Genomic DNA, 20,968 nt, shown 5'->3' on the forward strand with positions numbered 1-20,968 from the left:
GTCTGTGAGCCTTAGCTTAGAGGACCTTTGGTGCAGTGGGTAGCTATGTGCAAGCGTACGAATCTGGTAGCTGTGCTTGAAGGCACTTGGTGCTAGGCTCTGATTAGGCTAGAAATCCAAAAGGGCAGGAAGAAGATATGGACCCCAAAATAACAAAAATTGTTTTCTGTCTCAATTATTGCACCAAAGCAATTAACATGTCCTCTCCTTGTTCCCGATTTGCATCTGTCACCTCTATCACCTTCACTGTGTCATGGGAGGCTAAAGCACTTGAAAACTGAGATGGTAGTACTGCCTCCATTTTAATGCTCCTTTTTACAGTTTAAATTTAAAAAAAAAATTGTCAAACAGAACCCGAGACACCTAAAACAGAGCCTTAAACACCCCTGACTTAGTACAAGTGGCAGAGTGCACTGAGATGTGTCTGAATGTCAGGGACAAGAAGCCACATAATCATGGTGCTAGTGACCATTGATTGCTGGAGTTTCTGCAGAGAAAGAAAACTTGGTGCCTTCTGAGGGAGAAATTGACCTGCCCAGATGAAGAATACTGTGCAGAACCTGCTCTGTGCTGCTAATAGTGTCTACCTGTCCGGACACTAGACCTACTCATCAAAGGCAGCAAATTGCCTCTGTGTGATAGAAAATAGGAGATTTCTCAGTAATGGAGTTGCACAGGGTTTATTAGGCATAGAGCAAGAGAACAAGCTTCAATCTTTCTGATATCAATCCGCCTGTTTCCTCTTTAGGTCTTATTTTTGCTGTTCCTTTTTTTTTTGTCAATGCATTTTTACAAAATTTTTGCAGTCTTTCTGAATGGATGGGGGGTGTGTTTTGTTTTGTTTTTTTGTCCTTGCCATTTACTTTGAAATATCTTCTGTGATGCCTTTCTACAACTGTTAATGCTAAATTTTCAATTTTCTCTGGGGGCAAGCAGTTCACCTGTTACACAAACTACCCTTTGTCCCTTTCTGGAGTTCAGCTTATTAGTTTAATGATAGGACTACCGCATGCTGTGGATGTGTAGCTGTGCAGGTTCAGCTGGCTGTGTCCAGTGGAGTTAAAGAATTTTTAAGAGAACTCTAGTAGAAGCTTTCTGATTTGATCACCCAATTCTGCGACTGGTGAGCTGCTGTCCACAGAGAACACCTGTTACAGGTAACAGGTCATTTTATATTAGAGCTACTCACCGATCCTCAAGAGCCACAGTCAGCTCTGATTTCTAATATAGCCCAGACTTACAAGGTAACATGGCTCTTCAAATAAGTGCAAATAATATCTTGAAAACCAGTCCAGTTGGCTAATCTCTAGGACTTAATTTGCCATTTCCTAGCATATAGCCAGATGGACTCATGACCAATGGGTTATGCTCCCCTGCAAGCAGATGGAGACGGAGTCAAATTTCAAAGCTGACGTCACCCTAGATACAGCCAGCAGTGATCTCAGCCCTTCAGTATTTCTCCGTCTCCAGCAGATGGTGGATGTATCTCTCCCTATGGGAATTGCTGTACTTTTTGGAAGGAGAAATTCTACATTTAAATTGGAGAAAAAATTGAGCCCCACTCTCCTGCGGTGATATATAAAGGTCCCTCCCCCAGCTGAGAATTCCTGAGGCGATTGCTGAGATCCCTCAGAGGTGTGCCTTGGTCTGGTAGCCAGTTCCCAGCATGGACTTTGCTGCTTAAGCAGCTGAAAGGTAGCAGGTGCAGGAAGATGAGCGTGGCGGTGACAGCCGAAGCTCTCTTCCACCGCAGTCGGAGACCGTCTCTGTACTTAGCCGGTAAGCGCTGAGCCCAGGTTAAAAAAAAAAAAAAGATTTACCTCCTAATTCAGAGACATTTAGAGGTGTTTCGGTAAGACTTCCTCCAGTCTCCTAGCTCAGCACACCATACCAATGATATTCCTGATCTCGTTGGGGTCAGGGGAAATGGACTTCTGAGTGGGTTGAGCGGCCCCCCAATGGGTTAGACTCCACTTTAGACTTGGACGGCACACCGCATGGTAGGCAGAGGCGCTGCCATCTTGCTTGCGCATCTTTGTATGTACCATATTGCCCTCCATAGAAAGTCTGTAAATGCAGTGCGTCCGCTGTGTGCATAACATCACGAACATAAATACACAACCTGCTAAGTGCAGAATACAGGTAAAGCCAGGCACATGGGCTGTGCATGCTCCTTGCTGCGTCCCACCTAGGCGCTCGAAATCTGTGCGCATAAAACTTTAAGTGCGAGCCGACAGAAAACACAGTTACTGTCGCCAATGGCTCCGGCAGCCAAGAAACGTAAGCGCTTTTCTTTCTGTGCTGCTTGCCATATTAGGGCTTCACAGTCTGACCTGGATTCCTCAGCTCTCCCTGAAGAAGCCTAGGGAGAGCTGGCCTCCCTGGACTTTGCTAAGCCCAGCTCTTCCCATTCAGAAGATTGGCTAGACACAGCCTTAACTGGAAGTACCCCAGATCTGAGTACCCCAGGGACTGGGTCATCCATGGGAGAGGGAAATTCAGTGTCACCAACTCCAGTACCTCCTGTGCTCAGCATGGACCCGGCTGCATTCTCTTGGGTGGAGATTTTCCAGGACCTTCAAGCTGACTATATGGAGCTATCTCCAGATTGCTTCTTGTTGTACCCTAATAGCTTGTTCATGCCTACTCCTCTCTCAGGAGGTGGATGACTCGGGAGTGAATTCCAGAGTAGTAATGGATCCCACCGCTGCCGTTTTAGCTGACGCAGGCTTGGATCTAGTCCATACATTGGCCAGAGATGTGGCCTCAGTGGTGGCGGCCAGAAGACAGCTATGGCTGCAGAATTGGTCAGCAGCCACAATATCTAAGGCAAATCTTACAAAAATGCCCTTTAAAGGATCACTCCTTTTCAGAAGTGAATTGGAAAAGCTGGCCAGTAAATAGGACAAATCTCCAGTTCCCTGGTTTTCAGAAGATTAGAGAAAGCAGTTACAGCGCCTCTCGCTTATGAGGGGGTCGCTCTAGGGGCTCCCAATGCTTTCACCCCTACAGAAACTCAAAATTTCAGAGGTCTTGGCCCTTTGGGATGTCTCAGTTCTTTTGTAGTCGACAGCCCAAGAGAGGGGCAGGTTCAGGTTCATTCTGAACCCCCCCCCCCCCCCCAAATGAAAATTTGCTAACCCACCCTCAGAACGAGAAGATAGGGGGACAACTATCCCTCTTCTACCAGAGATGGGTCGAAATCACTTTGGATAAATGGGTACTGGAGGTCATATGAGAAGGATATGTGCTGGAATTTCACAGTACTCCTCTGGATGTATTCATGATGTCTCTTTGCCCCTCCTAGCACAAGAAGCAGGAGGTGGAGACTATTCTTTTAAGGCTTCTCAGGATGAGGGCTATAATCCCAGTACCTGTACCACAGGAAAATGAGGGGCGTTATTTCATCGTAGCCAAGAAGGAAGTTCCTTTCGCCCATCCTGGACTGCAAGAGCATCAACAGACATCTATGAGTGAATCATTTCCGCATGGAAACATTAAACTCTGTGATAATGGCCATACAATTGGGAGAGTTCTTAACCTCCCTGGATCTATCTGAGGTCTACTTACATATTCCAATCCATCAAGAACACTGTTTTCTAAACTTTGCGGTACTGGGTCGCCATTATCCATTCCAGGCACTGCCCTTTGGCTTAGCTACTGCCCCCAGAACATTTTCCAAGATTATGGTGGTCGTAGCGGCAGCATTGAGAAAAGAGGGAATCATAGTGCACCCTACTTGGACGACTGGTTAATCCGAGCCAAATCCATGGAAGAGAGTCTTCGGGTGACCAACAGGGTGATGACCTTGCTTCAGGAACTCGGTTGGGTCGTAAACCTGGACAAAAGCAGCCTCAAGCCTTTCCAGTACTTGGAATATCTGGGAGCCCGGTTCAACACCAAGCAGGGCAAGGTCTTCCTTCCAACCATGCGGATAAGGAAGTTGATGTCCCAGATGTTAGTTGATGAGCACAATACACCCGACAGTGTGGAGCTATCTCCAAGTTCTCGGTTTGATGGTGGCAGCCCTGGAGGTGGTGCCCTGGGCGAGGGCACACATGCGACCATTTCGACACTCAATACTGACACATTGGAACCCATAGTCTCAAGACTGTTCGATTCGCCTCCACTTACCAATGGAAGTATGCTCTCAGCTCCAGTGGTGGCTACTTGGAAGCTCAACTGAGCAGGGGTGTACCCATCTCCTCTCCGAATTGGCTGGCCCTCACAACAGACGCGAGCCTCCAGGGCTGGAAGCTCACTGTCAGGAACTGATGGCCCAGGGACACTGGACCAAGGAAGAGGCCCTCTGGAACATCAACCAGCTGGAAGCCCGGGCAGTCATATTGGCATGCCTACAATTCAGCCACAGACTCTAGAGTCAAGTGGTCTGTGTAATGTACTTAGACCCAGAATTGAACTTTAAAAAAACATGTATCAACAAAAACCAAAGAAGTTTATAAAAAATTATTAATGCTGAGAAGATTAAACCTTTACTTCACTTGAATGATTTTAGAAATGTACTTCAATCTCTCATCTTTACGGGCACTTATTATTGTAACACACTGTTTCTTGGTCTTCCTCATTCTACTTTACGACCTGTACAAATACTACAAAATTCGGCAGCCAGGATTTTAACCAGGTCACGCAAACAGGATCATATCACTCCTAAACTAAAATAATTGCACTGGTTACCCATTGAAAAAAGGATTCATTATAAAACATCTATTCTGCATAAAGCGATCCACGGTGATCAAGTTGAGTGGCTAAATGCATCCATACGGCTTCACACACCACAGCGCAATTTAAGATCAGCTAAAAAAGGGCTTCTATCAATACCATCACGTTCTTCTGCCAAATTGACATCGGTAAGAGAGAGAGCAATTTCTCTAGCGGCCCCCAAATTATGGAACACATTGCCAATGGAATTAAGGCTAGAAACCAATCTTAAGGAATTCAGGAAAATGCTCAAAACTTGGCTGTTTATCCAAACTTTAACGACGGCACAGGCTAATTGACAGGCAATCTATCTTTGATTCACTCTACATGCATTCACAAACAAATACAACAATCTTTCATTTTGGATTTATATTTTTTCTTTTAATTGATTGTTGTTTTAGTCGAGTTTTAACATTGTACTTAGAATTAGAGTTTTACATTAAAAATGAGTTTATTGCATTTTTAGTTGTATTGAATTTTATTTTATGTACTGTTTTACATGTAATTTAATCATTGTAAACCGATGTGACGGTATTCTCCAAACACCAGTATAAAAAAAAATGCAACAAATAAATAAATAATGTCAGATTGTGCAACAGCGGTAGCCTGCATCAACCGCCAGGGTGGAACCAAGAGCCAGCAGGTGACACAGGAGATAGATCTCCTTATGGAATGGGTGGAAATACATCTAAAGATGATCTCAGCCTCTCACATCGCAGGAAAAGACAATGTCAGAGCAGACTTTCTAAGCAGGGAGAGTCTGGCTCCAGGAGAGTGGGTGTTGGCAAAGGCCTTTCAGCTGGGGAGTCCCGTCAATCGACCTGCTGGCCGCATCTCACAATGTGAATGTTCCCCGATTCAGTCGCAGAAGAGATCAGTGGTCCCTGGGGATAGACGCTCTCATTCAGACCTGGCCGGAAGAAGAGTTTGCTATACGCCTTCCCTCCATGACCCTTTCTGGGCAGAGTCATTCACAAAATCAAGCACCACAGGGGATTAATCCTACTAGTAGCTCCAGATTGATCCAGGCGTCCGTGGTATGCAGACATGCGGAGACTCCTGGTGGCAACCCCCCTGTACCTCCCACCACACAGGGACCTGCTACAGCAGGGACCAGTCCTTCACCGAGGATCTGACTCGATTCTGTCTTACGGTCTAGCCCTTAAGAGGACTTGCCTAATGAAGCAAGGATATTCTGTGGCAGTAATTGCCACCTTGCTCCGCGCTTGGAAGTTCTCTACATCCCTAGCATATGTGCGGGTCTGGAGAGTATTTGAGGCCTGGTGCAAGGAACATGGTGTCCCCCCTCGGGCTGCCAAAATCCCACTAATTCTGTAATTTTTGCAGGACAGCTTGAATAAAAGTTTGACCTTTAACTCCTTGAAGGTCCAGGTAGTGGCGTTCTCCTGTTTCAGGGGAAAGGTAAACGGAAACCGCCTGTCAGTTCATCCGGACGTGGCCTGTTTTCTGAAAGAGGTGAAGCAGCTCCAGCCACCCCTATGGGGGTCGGTTCCCTTGTGGAATCTTAGTCTAGTATTAGAATTTTTGGCAGGGCCCTCCTTTCGGGCGCTGCACAGTCTTTCCTTGCATTTATTGACCTTGAAAACAGTGTTCCAGTTTGCTATATGCTTGGCAAGTCGCATCTCTGAACTACAGGCATAGTCGTGTTAGGAACAATTCCTCCGGATGGCTTCAGGAGCGTTACAGCTTCCTACCGTTCCATCTTTCTTGCCCAAGGTATTTATTTATTTGCTGATTTTATATACCATCATTTGGTGTAGCCATCACAATGGTTTACAACAGTAATAAAATTACATTAAATTAACTAAATCACATTAATTCAAAATAAAATAAAGTATTAAAAGATAAATGTTAAAATAACATGACTTAAGATCAATACGGTAATTATAAAATACAATAAAATTATCTTTAAGAGCATAAAATTGAAGAAGCGCAGTAGTTCGTAAAATGAATATAAAGAAATAAAGAAATGGTTCTTAAGGGCGTTATAAAGCAAAGAATAAGACAAAAAAGTAACAGGATGTAGTGTATGAGTGTCTCATTGGGAATCATTGAAAGCCTTCATAAAAAGCCAGGTTTTGACCTCTTTTTTTGAATGTTTTTAAATTGGTTTGTAGGCGTGTTTCAGTGGGGAGTGAGTTCCATATTTTTGGGCTTGCAAGAGAATTGCACGAGTGAGTTGTGCCGAGCATACTGAAGGAATGGATAATAAGCCTTTATTAGCAGAGCGAAGGTTTCTTTGGGGTAAATGAATTTTAATTGCCGTGTTTAGCCAGTCTGTCTGTTCTCCTTAAATGACTTTATGAAGAATTGTTAATATCTTGTATTCTATTCTGAATTTTATGGGGAGCCAGTTTGGGATATCAAAATTGGTGTTATATACTCATGTTTCTTAGTGTCAGTTAAGATTCTAGCTGCTGAATTCTGCAATATTTTTAGTGGATGAATTGTAGATGAAGGCAATCCAAGTAATAGCGAATTACAATAGTCAATATTTGCAAAAATGAGAAGCTACAATACAGTTCTGAAATCGGAGGGGTTCAGAAAGGGTTTAATCTCCTTAAAGTTAATAATTTGTAGTATCCTTAATTTTTGTAGCGATGTGCATTTTAAAATTCAGTTCACTATCTATAATTATTCCCAAGTCTCGTAGGTAAGGTACAGGATGAATTTCTGATTTATGGTCTTCTGTTTTCAGTGATGGCAAGAGAGAGAGAGTGTATTTAGGAATATGACCTCAGTTTTGGAAATGTTTAATATGAGTCTAATGTGTGTTAATAGTTGTTTGATAATGGATAAAAACATGGCAGTCTTTTTATATGCTGAATCTATGGAATCAATGATGGGGATGAGTATTTGTATATCGTCGGCGTATATATAGTGTGTGAGTCTAAGACCAGTAAGTAAGTGACAGAGGGGAAGCATATATATGTTAAATAGCATAGCAGAAAGTGAAGAGCCTTGTGGAACACCAGTTTTAAGCTAAAGTGTTTTTTGAAAGAACACTTGATTTTTACCTGAAAGTTACAATCTGAGAGAGAGGAAGAAAACCATTGAATTGTTTTGTTTGTAAGCCCAATTTCTGTAAGTCATTGAAAAAGGATGGAATGGTTTACCATATCGAATGCTGCTGAAAGATCTAGTAATACCAGTAGGTAATTTTGTCCGTTGTCAAATCCTCTAAGTATGGTATCATTTAATGCGAGAAACAGAGATTCAGTGCTGTAATGTTTCCTGAAGCCAAACTGCGATGGGTATAGTATGTTGTTTTTTTCAAGGTGTTCTTCAGCTGTTTGTACAGTTTTCTCAAGGAGTTTTGCTAATAATGGAAGATTCGAGATTGGACAGTAATTGTTAAGAATATCAGGGTTAAGATTATCTTTCTTTAAGATTGGCTTAATCACCACAGTTTTCAAAATGGAAAGTCTCGGAGTTTTATTTGAATCAGTCCATTTCTTTGCCATCCCTAGATAAGCACAAGGACACGGAAGAATACAGCTTCCTCCGTCATGTGAATGTCAGTAGACTTTTGGTGCGGTATCTGGAAGTTTCAGAACCGGTCTGAAAGATGGACTGCCTGTTTGTCCTTCAAGCTGGAAGGAAGCAGGGTGAACCAGCTTCACGGGCTACCATAGCTCGCTGGATTAAGGAGGTGGTCACGAGAGTCTATGTGGAGGCAGGAAAGCCATTACCTTCAGGTTAAAGCTCATTCCACTAGGGCTTAGATGGTGTCTTGGGTGGAAACTAGACTGCTGTCTCCTGTCGATACTCCTGAGCGGCGATGTTGTTTTCCTTGCACCCTTTCTTCAAGTTCTATTGCTGGGACGTACAGGCCCGAGAGGATTCAGCCTTTGCAAGGACGGTGTTAACCGGATCGCGGGCAACCTCCCGCCCCAATCTGAAGTAGCGTTTGTATATCCCATTGGTCCTGAGTCCATCTGGCTACACGCTAGGAAATGGAGAAATTATTTACCTGATCATTTCGTTTTCCTTAGTGTAGATGAATGGACTCAGCATCCCACCCACGGCTTCCCAAGAACAGTGCCAAGGATTCACCCCTGGAGTGATTATTGATTCCAAGAGATTACAGGTAAGCCACCTTCCAATCCCTAGATCAGGGCAGCTATATTCTTACTGGGGTTCAGTGTTTATCATTGGTAGAGTACAGTTACGGTTATCCATCTTTCTTATATTTGAACCATATTTTAAGTCATTTTTTTAGTAGCATGTCCACAGTGGCTTTTGAAGAGAATACTGAGGGGTTGTGGTCACTGCAGGGGATGTATCTAGGGTGACATCAGCTTTGAAATCTGTCTCCATCTGCTGGCAGGGGAGCATAACCCATTGGTCCTGAGTCCATCTGTCTAAGGAAAACAAAATTATCAGGTAAGTAGTTTCTCCATTCCTCCTTTACCAGTTTCAGTATGATGCCTGTATGGCGTTCTGGTGAAGATCCACATGGCAGTACCCCTGATTTACTTGCATTCATCATAAAGTGATAGGCTGAGTGGGGGGTCAAAGGAAAGAATATGAGTTATGTTTTTAGTGTCAGATGATTGCACATAAAGTGCTCCGGGTTTTTTTAAGAGACCAAAAACTGACCTCAAAATGGGGAAAAATGTCACAAGAAATAAATTCATTTAGATATTTGACATTTCATTTTTCACGTGCGATCTTTATGGGTAGCTTGGTCTGTAATAAGATTCCTCTGTTAATTTCCATTTTCTCCTCCTAGTGCTTTGTTAATGGTCCGATGGTTAAAAGCTGTTTTCGTTCTGCACGCGTCCTACCTTTCCACCGTGAGTACCTGTTTTCATCGTCACCCTCCTTTTGGTGTCTTACATAAATGCTCACTATGGAACTTCTGACACTTGCTGATTCCTCATAAAGTGTAGATACTCGCAGGTTATTGTCTGTGCTTGCTCATAAGCACCTGCTCAGCAAGACATGCGAGCGTTAGTGCTTTTCCAGCCCTTTGGTAAATGCTTCTTTCTCCATTAGCAAGCAGGACTTAATTAGTCATGACACAAGGATGTCATCATCTAAGGCCACCAAATGGATTCATCTCCTCTAGTTCAGAAAAGGTTTTACTGAGCGTGGTGGTTCCCATGCCTTGTGAATCCCCTTAGTGTTTATGTCTGAGCTTCCTTATGGACATGTGATCCTCATTTTTTTTTGCATTCAGAATCTCCCTCTGCCTTGACATATTAGTTTTTACCTCGCTGCTCCTGCGGCCCCTCAGCAACTGTTATAAGTGCTACTAAAAAAAAAAAGGTTCATCAAGTTTGCAATGTCCAGGGAAAGACCTAAGGAGAAAGTTATATGATCATTGATTTCAAGTCCTGTGGGGTGCTGTATGTCTGTTATGAATTCCCATAAGGTGTGCTTTAAGTGCCTGGGACTCAGCCATGATGTGGCTAACTGTTAATCAGGTTCCCCGGACTCCTGCGATTGTGCAGCAAAGGTAAGGGATGAAAAATTCAGCCTTTGCCGCAGGATTGGCCAATCCTGGCCAAATTGCGGTGGGTGACTGTGGACAGTTTCAAAACAAAAGCATTGGTGGCAATGACGGCGTATTTCCCCCCTCTCCCATCCACTCTAAAAGAGTAACATTGGTGACAATGGATGGTGCAATCTACCGTCTTCTGCTCCACCCATATCCCCTCAGTCACTGGCTTCTGTCATTTCAAAACAGGAGGAGAAGGATGACAGCCTTTCAGATTCTCTGGCATGTCCTCTTTCCTCCCTTGTTGGGGCCTAAATAGCACACTTTGAACAACTTGTTTCAGAGCACAGCACTCAGGGCTCGGGAGGGGAGGAGGGAAGATATACTGGAGGAGCTGCAAAGCTACCATCGTTATCCTTTTCGAAATGATCAGAGCCAGTGAGCAAGGGGATCTGGAGGGGGTAGGACGGTAGTGAACCAGAGATTTCCAGGAAGGAGTGGGGTAAGTGAACTGAGGAAAGTGAGGGATTCGGGGTGGGGGGGGGGATGGAACCCAGGGTGAGAAGGGGGTTTGTGGAGGAAAACCAGGTGAATGAGGGGCTTGTGGGATGGAACCCAGGATGAGTGAAGGGTTTGAGGAAGAGTGAGCCAGGGCTGGGGGAGGAAATGAACCACATGGCAGGGTTTGTTTGGGGGGGGGGGACCATGTGAATGATGGGTTCATAAGGAAGGAGGGAGAACTGGTTTTATGGAGAGGAGAAAAGGATCCAGGGTGAATGGGGGGGAGCAAGAAGAACGGAGGGAGTGAAATGGGTGAGTGGGAGGATCAAAGTGGCTTTGGAAGGGGGAATAAAGGAAAGAGGGTATGGGAGTGTGATGAAGTGGGGGGCCTTTGGCTTCCCTCTTAGTCATTCCAATTTTCCCTCCTCCCCCACCCCCCTTCTTCCCACTTCCCCACCCCTGATACTCCTTCAGTCCCTTCTCACTCTGACCTGCATCCCTTATCTGTCTAACCATCTGCTTCCTTCTTCAATTCCCTCTTCTGCAGTCTCTTCTTCCCATTCCCAGATCCCTTTTCCTCTAATAAAGAACCAAATAAATTAACTGGACAGAGAAATTTCAGAAAATGACTATTTATATAAAGTAAAAAAATAATTTCCTAGCATGTAGCCAGATGGACTCAGAACCAACAGGGTATGCTCCCCTGACAGCAGTTGGAGATAGAGACAGATTTCAAAGCTGACGTCACCCTGCATACACCCCTGCAGTGACCTCAGTCCTCCAGTATTCTCCATCTCCAACAGATGGTGGACGTGTCTGTGCCCTTTTGGGCAGTCTAACCTTAGTTTGAAGTAATCACAATTAATAAATATTTGACTTTTCAAGGTGAACGGTCTCATTTTTTGTTTTTTACCCATCTGTGGCTACACTTGACCAACCCAAGAAGGGAGGCTGCTATCACCCCATCCTGAACCTCGAGTGTCAACCAACATCTACGAGTGAATCATAGTGAATCATTTTCACATGGAAACATTATACTCTGTGATAATGGCCGTACAGTCGGGAGGGTTCTTAACCTCCCTGGACCTATCCGAGGCCTACCTACATATACCAATCCTTTAAGAACATAGTTTCCGTCGCTTTGCGGTACTGGGTCACCATTATCTGTTCTGGGCACTGCCCTTTGGCCAAGCCACCACCTCCAGAATATTTTCCAAGATTATGTTGATCGTAGCGGCAGCATTGAGGAAAGAGGGAATCCTGGTGCAACTGTACTTGGATGCGCCAAACACACTTATGGGCGCATCTCCATGGGTACAAGAACACTATACTTGGATTTTGTAGAAATTATAATTTTTTATTGAAAAATTTAAGTATTCTTGGGAGATGCTGGATGCCATTTCTCTGACAAGCTGACCAACCAGCATCTGTTTTGTATACATGAACTGATTTTTCTTTTATAGGTAAAATACAATACAATACTAGGTCAGAAATTCTGAAGTTGCGTGATCACTTGGAGTATCATTTACATAGGCTGTCATGTCTACAGCATGATCGTTATCCCTACATTATCCTGACCAGTTCTCCAAATTGGGGCCCATTTACCATCACTCTTTAGATGATCCTTTGTTCTGTTAAAATCTTGCTGTTCGAAAGGTCCGAATGAGAGAGAGAAGAGATGGGTGAGAAGTCACTTTGCCTTGCAAATTACCTTTTGGAGCCTTTGAGTTGCGGGAAACTTTACCATCAGCTGTTCCCAGTTGCCGCTGACGTCACTTGGGGGAGGGTCCGGTAAGATTCAAAACCGGAACCCCCTACGGTGCGCAGCCGACGTTTGCTCGCTGCCGAAGTGGCGTGCGGCTTTGTCAGAAAAAGAAGAATGGTTTTCTGTTCGACTTTCTTCTTAACCATAGCAATTGAAAAGTTAATCATAAGTAAAATTAAAATCTCCCTCTCCTGACCTCCATGTAAGACATTGATATTTGGTAATAGTGTCACAAAGAACAGGAAAGTGTTTAATACCCAATGCCTCATACAAAGCGGAAGGCCCGCATAAGGGAAACGATGGCTTTGTCTCCCATATTGGGTCAAACCCAACCTCAGATATCCACGTTTTTTGTGCCTGCAACAGGATTGAACCCGGAGGACAGGGCCATTGGAGAGACAGACTTGGAACGAGAGTCAATCTCTCCGGCCGAAGCTATCTCGTTGAGCCCCGGGGCTCCCACTACTCCCACTCCACCAATATCATCTAAAGGAAATAATGGACCCTTGGCTTTAGAGCCAAGTAATATTACTAACTTGGGTGTAGGGATGAAGAACATTACTGCTAAGGGTGGTGAGGAGAAGTCTAAAACAGATGTGATTATTTATTTATTTATTTATTTAACAGCTTTTAATATACCGGTGTTCGTGCAAGCACATCACGCCGGTTTACAATAAACTTGAGAAGGAGGAAATTACAAAAAACAGGGAGTGGGGGAATGGAGCAGGAGCGAAAAAGGGGGGGATTATATCTTCTAGTGTCTCTGAAGTTATCATGGATGTTATTTGGGCTGCTATTAAATCTCTTGAAAATGCGATAATAAACTTAACAAAAATTCACACTGATAGTCAGCAAAAGGTTATAGCGATAGAAAAGATAGTTACTGTTAATAATGAAAAATTGGATAAACAAGAAGCAAGACTATCCAAATTGGAAGAAGTTCAAAAAAATGTAGTTAAATCAGAGTGTTTGAACGAAAAAAGATTTGAATATATGAAGAATAACTTAAGATATTCTAATTTGAGAATATTAAATTTTCCTTTTCAAAGAGCTATAGCCCCAAAAGAAATGTTTAAGGAATATTTAAAGCAAATATTGAAGATGCCAGAACAGGCTATTCCTGCTTTTGCAGAAATTTATTATATTCCAAGTAAAAAATTAAAAAGAGATAAGCAGCCAGAACAATCCATTAATTTATCAGAAATTTTAGAAACGTCAATTGAAACAGAGATACTAGAGGGAAACCTTATTTGTCTCTTTCATATTTCCACCAGAAAGAGATACTGTATTGTGTTTATTTTTACATAATAGGGACCAGAAATATCATGGCCAACAAATTTGGGTGTACCCTGATTTATCAAGAGAAACAATTGAGGCGAAGAGAATTTCTTAAATTAAAAAGTGATTGTTTGTTAAGAGGAGTAAAGTATTATCTTCGATATCCATGTAAATGTGAAATATGGTATGAAGACAAGAAATATCTTTTATGAAGTCGCAGCGTGGCAGACATTCCTAGACACACACCCTTTAAAGGCAGTTAATGCGTGAGAGCAATCAGTATAAACTGTTGCATTTAATTTCTTTAGTGAGTGTGATAACTCCGTTTCTTCTGTAATACTCGCTCAAATAACTAATTCAATGTCTTACAATTTCTTATGGAATGAGTTACTATATACGGACTGTAAAGGCAATTAATGAGTAATTATATTCAATATGATACAACTATTATATCTCGGTATGATATATATTTTGTTTTTATAATCAGTAAAAAATTGATAAATAAAGAATTTAAAAAAAAAATCTTGCTCTTCAGGGCAATCGTTACATCTTAGGCTGTGTTTACAGGTGCTCCTGTAATGACATTCTTGCCTGAGGTTCTGACCGTTGGCTTCTGCTCGTGTGACCCTATAATTAGGCATCACAAATTGTCGCAAGCTTCTACTGCTGTCCAGGTGTCCTTGGAATTCCTCCAGGTCAGGCTCAGTGTAGGGCATTTAAAGTTCACATAGCCAGAAAGTCTAAGATAGCAGAGGATACTCCATGTTGGTTTCATGCTCAGGCACACACATCCCTGGTTGATCCGGGTCAAATCCTTGGAAGAGAATCTCCGGGTGACCACCAGGGTGACCTCCTTGCTTCAGGAACTCTGTTGGGAAGTAAACCTGGACAAGAGTAGTCTCAAGCCTTCCCAGTCCTTGGAATATCTGGGAGTCTGGTTCAACACCAAGCAGGGCAAGGTCTTCTTTCCAACCATGCAGATAAGAAGTTGATGTCCCAGATGCCACAGTTGATGAGCTCAATATGCCTGATGGTGTGGAGCTATCTCCAAGTTCTCTGTTTGATTGCAGCAACCCTGAAAGTAGTGCTGTGGGCGAGAGCACATGAGACCACTTTAACACTCACTGCTGTCACATTGGAACCCCCAGTCTCAAGACTATTTGATTCGCCTCCACTTGCCGATGGGTGTGTGCTCTCGGCTCCAGTGGTGGCTGCAGGAAGCTTATCTGACCAGGGCTGTGCCCCTGTCCTCACCAAACTGGCTGGTCCTCACTACAGACAGGAGTCTCCGGGGCTGGGGAGCTCACTGTGAGGAACTGTCGGCCCGGGGGATGTTGGACCAAAGAAGAAGCCATCTGGAACATCAACCACCTGGAAGCCCGGGCAGTAAGATTGGCATGTCTACAATTCAGCCACAGACTCCGCGGTCCGCGTGATGTCAGACAGTGCAACAACTGTAGCCTATGTCAACAGCAAGTGTCACAGGAGATAGACCTACTTATGGAATGGTTGGAAATATATATATATACAGATGATTTCAGCATCCCACCTCACAAGAAAAGACAACATCAGAGCAGACTTTCTAAGCAGGGAGAGTTTGGAACCAGGAGAGTGAGTGTTGTCTGCCAAAGCCATTCAACGGATAGATCACTGGCTCCTCCCATCCATTGACCTGCTGGCCGCATCTCATAATGTGAAGACTCCCCGATTCTTCAGTGCAGGAGAAATCAGTGGTCCCTGGGGATCGACGCTCTCGTTCAGACCTGGCTGGAAGAGGGCTTGCTATTTGCCTTCCCTCCATGGCCCCTGCTGGGCAGGGTCATTCGCAGAATCAAGCACCACAGGGGATTAGTCCTACTAGTAGCTGCAGATATGGCCTAGGCGTCCGAGGTATGTGGACATGCGGAGACTCCTGGTGGAGACCCTCCATGCCTCTCACTGCACAGGAACCTGCTACATCAGGGACCGGTCCTTCACAAGGATCCGACTCAATTCTGTTTTCCGATCTGGCCCTTGAGAGGGCTTGCCTGATGAAGCGAGGATGTTCTGCGGCCGTAATGGCCTCCTTACTCCATGCTCGGAAGTTCTCTACGTTCCTAGCGTATGTGCGGGTCTGGAGAGTATTTGAGGCCTGGTGTGAGGAACACAGTGTCCCTCCCCAGGCATTCAAAATCCCACTTATTTTGTAATTTTTGCATGTTGGCCTGAATAAAGGTTTGGCCCTTAACTCCTTGAAGGTGCAGCGGCTCTCTCCTATTTCAGGGACGAGGTGAACGAAACCCCATTGTCAGCTCATCCGGATGTGGCCCATTTTCTGAAAGGGGTGTGACGTACCTTTCGCCACCCCCTACAGTGGCTGGTTACTTGTGCAATCTTAATCTAGTATTGGAATTATTGGCAGGGCCTTCCTTTCAGCTGCTACACAGTCTTTCCTTGCGTTTATTAACCTTGAAAACTGTGTTCCTGGTGGCTATATGCTCAGCACGTAGCATCTCTGAACTGCAGGCATTATCATGCCAGGAACAGTTCCCCTGGATGACTCCAGGAACATTACAGCTTCTTGCCCAAGGTAGTCTTGGAGTTTCATTTTAATCAGTCCATTTCGTTGCCGTCTTTGGATAAGCTCAAGGAAGTGGAGGAATACCGCCTCCGTCATTTGAATATCATTAGACTTTTGGTGCGGTATCTGGAAGTTTCAGAAATGCTCGGAAAAATGGACTGCCTGTTTGTCCTTCATGGTGGAAGGAAGCAGGGCAAACCAGCTTCACGGGCTACCATAGCTCGCTGGATTAAGGAGGTGGTCATGAGAGCCTATGTGGAGGCAGGAAAGCCATTACCTTCTCAGGTTAAAGTTCATTCCACTAGGGCTCAGTGGGTCTCATTGGCGGAAGTTAAACTGCTGTCTCCTGTCGATACCTGCCAAGCAGCAACATGGTTCTCCTTGCACACCACCTCCAGGTTCTATTGCCTGGATGTACAGGCCCGAGAGAACGCAGCCTTTGCAAGGGCAGTGGTAACCGGATCGTGGGCAGCTTCCCGCCCTGGTCAGGAGAAGCTTTTGTACATCCTATTGGTCCTGAGTCCATCTGGCTACACACTAGGAAATGGAGAAATGACTTACCTGATAATTTCGTTTTCCTTAGTGTAGACGGATGGACTTCTGCCCTCGGCTGCCCAAGAACTGTGCCAAGAATTCACCCGTGGAGTGGATATCGAGTCCAAGAGATTATGGGTAAGCCTTGATGCAGTCCCTAGATCAGGGCACCTATATTCTTGCTGGGGTTCAGTGTTTATGACTGGTTAAGTAAAGTTATGGTTATCCATTTCTAATCATTTTTAACTATTTTGAATAAAGTTTTTTCACTAGTAGTTCCACAGTGGCTTTTGAAGAGAATACTGGAGAATACTGGAGGGCTGAGATCACTGCAGGGGGGGTGTATGAAGGGTGACGTCAGCTTTGAAATCTGACACTGACTCCATCTTCTGGCAGGGAAGCATAACCCATTAGTCCTGAATCCATCTGTCTACACTAGAGAAAATGAAATTTATCAAGTAAGTAATTTCTCCATTAAATTGCCATAATATTGCCAAATTATGTAAATTTGCTACATAATTTTTGCAGAATTTTGAAAATATGCCATAGAATTTGCAGGCTCTTATCGTAGAATCTTGAAAAATATGCCGCTGGAAACCAGGGACTCTTAACTATTACAGCTGTGGTTGCATGTACCCCAGGGAACAGCAGTCTCATGCCTGGAAGGTGTGAGATCTCTAGTGAGCACCAGTGTTCCAGATTTCTGGATAAGCTACAAATGTATTGGGCATCAGTTTTAGAAAAGAAGTGGCCCTGAGGATAGAGGATTGGGGGCTTTTACAGCTCCTACAGCCTCCAGACTTCGCTAGTGCCTCTGGTTAATGAAAATACCCGTGACCTCCCCCTATGTGCTTGAATCGCAGCTTTAGGGTCTGCATATAAAGTAAATGAATTACCTTAAGAAAATTTCCCATGAACCCCATTCTTTCCAAGACTAAAAATAAATGCCACTCTACTTGATCGAAGGCCTTTTCTGTTGAAACTTATCACAAAAGGGAGACCTAATTTAATAGTTTGATCCATAACTGTTAGCCCCAAATCAACATTTATAATGAGTGGTGATGGCGAACAAATCCCACCTGCATTTCAAGTATTAAGCAAGATAGTACTAATGTGCTAACCTATCAGCATAAATCTTTGCTAATAATTTGATGTCAAACTTCAGTAAAGAAATAAGGCAATAAGATGGCAGGTTGGGAGGGACCCTTCCCTGGTTTTGGAAGCACTATCAACACCAAGTTGGAGGCCATAAAAAAAAAAAAGCCTGTCCTCGATAGAGATGAATAGGAAAATAAAGGGTCCACAATTTTATTTACCAGAGTATGGAGAAATTCTACACTAAACCCATCGGGGCCTGGAGCTTTGCACAGACCTGCCTTTTGTATGCCCACCTGAATCTCTTCTTTAGAGTGTGGTGCATTCAGCCTCTCTAGCTGATCCGCCTACAACCGGGGAAGCTAAATCTCATCCAGAAACTGACGGACTTGCCTACTCACCCTCCTGGGTTGTATATAGCTCTCTGTAAAAATCCTCTAAATTCTCCAATATATTCTGTGTACCATTTACTAAAGCTCCCACAGAATTCTTTAAAGTCATAATATGGTTTGTTCCCCTACTACCTCTAATCAAATTAGCCAATAATTTCTGAGGCTTATCACCAAATTGACACAGTTTGTATTTAAAGTAAAACAGATTTCTTAGCCCTCTGTTAATGGCCATCTGTGTTGCTATAATTTTTTCATTATTCTCTGGGACTTCTTGTGAGATATTTTGTTTTCCTTTTGTAATTGCTTTTCCAATCAAAATAATTCGGCATCAGATTGAACTTCCGCTTTTTAATTGTGTATGCTTTGATCTTACTCCATAGAACCACCTTTGCTGTTTAGGGTTATCCAAATGGCCACTATTGTGAAACACAAAATAATCCCATCTATTCCTAAGAAAGCTTTAAGAGTTAGGATACTGAGCTAAATACATGGGATACTTCCATATTCTTTGACTTAGTGATTCCCTGCTCCATTGCACCTGTAATCAAATGGAAGCATGGTCAGATATCTCTATGATTAATCCCAGCTGCTATAATTCGTGAGAAAGTATCTCGAGGGGTTAATCAGTAATCAGTTCTTGCAAAGGTGGCATGCACCATTGACAAATGAGTGTAATCACGCTCTAGGAGGTGCAGTATTTGCCATGAATCCACTGTTTCCAATTAATCATTTAAAAATGGAATCCCTTTTCATGAATTAATCTTTGTCACTGATTAACTGTGGGATTTATCCAGTAAGGGATTAAGAACAATATTGAAATTTACCACAAAAATTACAGTACGAGTCATATATAACTAGTTTCTTAACTAGACCTGTAAAAAAAGGAATGATCATAATTATTGGGGCCATAGACATTACATAATACTACGGGCTGCCCTAAGATCTTTAAAAATGCCCTTAACTTGGAAGGGGGCAGTTGTTATGCACTAAAATCACTATACCAACTCTCTTCATTGCAGCAAAAGGCAACCAAACATTTTTTTATTTTATGTGCTCTGCATCGGAAAGGGGCATTTCCTGCAATAGGATCACATCAGCTTTCCACATTCCAGGAAATCACTATAAGTGGAGCATTATTCATTCCACCCCACTTAAAAATTTCCCTCTTTCAAAAACCAAAGAACAAGAATGAACAGTTTCATCATGTAAGCAAGAGTCCCTCAGCCTACGCCCCCACTTCTAAATTGTACTTGCCCAAATCCTTATATTTAGATAAATCCAAGTGTGTGTAGATCGGCTACTGATCTACACACACCCCCGACGCAACCCCAAACACTCCTATTGTAGTTGCCACTTCCTTCCCCCTCCTACCCATATCCCTCATTTAGGATAGCTAAAGGATTAATAGGATATAATGTTCGATCTATAGATTGTTTTAATGCCTGATCTTTTTGAGAGTAAGACTATTTGTTAAAGTAGTTTACTAGTGCTCAGAATTGTCTGATGTATTAAGTACCAAAGAAACCCTTGAAGGTGGCGAGAGTAAGGAAGAATTGGTTGGAGAGGTGGATCAATACCATGATCTTAAGAGAGTTTACCTTGATAAATAGTGCACTCCATGACTGGTCAAGGCAGTGATGAGTGAATGTGTAACTGGCTGTGTGGGATTGTAAATAGTTCATTGTTACAAGATCATCTATAAATTGTCTTCAAAGGTCTGTGATAAAGTCAATATAAAAAAAAATTAGATCCAGGACAATATGAAAGACCTATATCAAATTTACCTTTTCTGGCTAAACTTATAGAAAAGGTGGTGAGTAATCAGTTGTCAAAATTTTTGGACATTCAATTGGGTTTTCGTCCCAGTCATACACTGAATCGGTTTTAGTGTCTGTCTTATGTATTTTAGATTCTGGCCAGTCTTTTTTTAGTCCTGCTAGACTTATGTAGTGTGTTTGATTTGGGAGCCCATCATATTAAAAGTAGGGATTGTTTGTGGACTGCTTCCTTTTTTCCGGATCAATCATATTTGGTACAATTTTTCTTCCCCTTTTTCATTAAGGACCTTAATGCCTTGTGCTGTTATTGTTTAATATTTTTATGCAATCTTTAACCTAGGGTTTATGAAGAAACTAGGTGTTTGGCATATTTAGGCTGACAGCATTCAGTTCTTGGTTCCAGTTGATGAAGATATTGAGTCAGCATTGTTTTTGAATTCCTGTTTGATTGAATTGTTTACCTGGTTTCAGAAGAGAAGTCAGTTGATGCTCAACAAGTGCAAGATAGGAATTACCTATTGGGAATAATTTAAAAAGACTTCTTTGTTGGCTCTTCAGCTAGTGCTGGAGGGGCATATTATACCATTCTCTGCAAAGGTTAAGAGTTTGGGGATAGTAATTGATTCTAGTTTTTCTTTCAAACTTTTGTAGTTTTGCTTGCTCAAGTCTATTTTCAATAAAAATGGTTTGTCAGTTATGTACATATTTGGATCGTGAAGCACTGAAATTAGTGGTTTATGCATTTGTCATTTCATTGTTCAGTTATTGTGATATTTTGTACTTGGGAATACTTGGTAAATTGATTTATAGGCTTCCGATGACACAATATGACTGTCTGAGTGATTATTAGGAAAATCTAAATTTTGAGAGAGCTACCTT

The 20,968-nt window shown here is 43.0% G+C and overlaps 1 protein-coding gene across 2 annotated transcripts in view; it reads left to right on the forward strand.

Moving 5' to 3' along the window:
• Positions 1–20,968, forward strand: part of WDR43 (WD repeat domain 43) — a 180,883-nt gene that overhangs the window by 136,818 nt on the left and 23,097 nt on the right. For both annotated transcript variants that reach the window (XM_029592968.1, XM_029592967.1), the window contains exon 14: positions 9,476–9,539. In XM_029592968.1, the coding sequence (XP_029448828.1) occupies positions 9,476–9,539 (64 nt within the window). The remainder of the gene's footprint in view (positions 1–9,475; positions 9,540–20,968) is intronic.

The sequence above is a fragment of the Rhinatrema bivittatum genome, chromosome 3 (assembly GCF_901001135.1).
Source record: "Rhinatrema bivittatum chromosome 3, aRhiBiv1.1, whole genome shotgun sequence".
In the NCBI taxonomy this organism is placed as follows: domain Eukaryota; kingdom Metazoa; phylum Chordata; class Amphibia; order Gymnophiona; family Rhinatrematidae; genus Rhinatrema; species Rhinatrema bivittatum.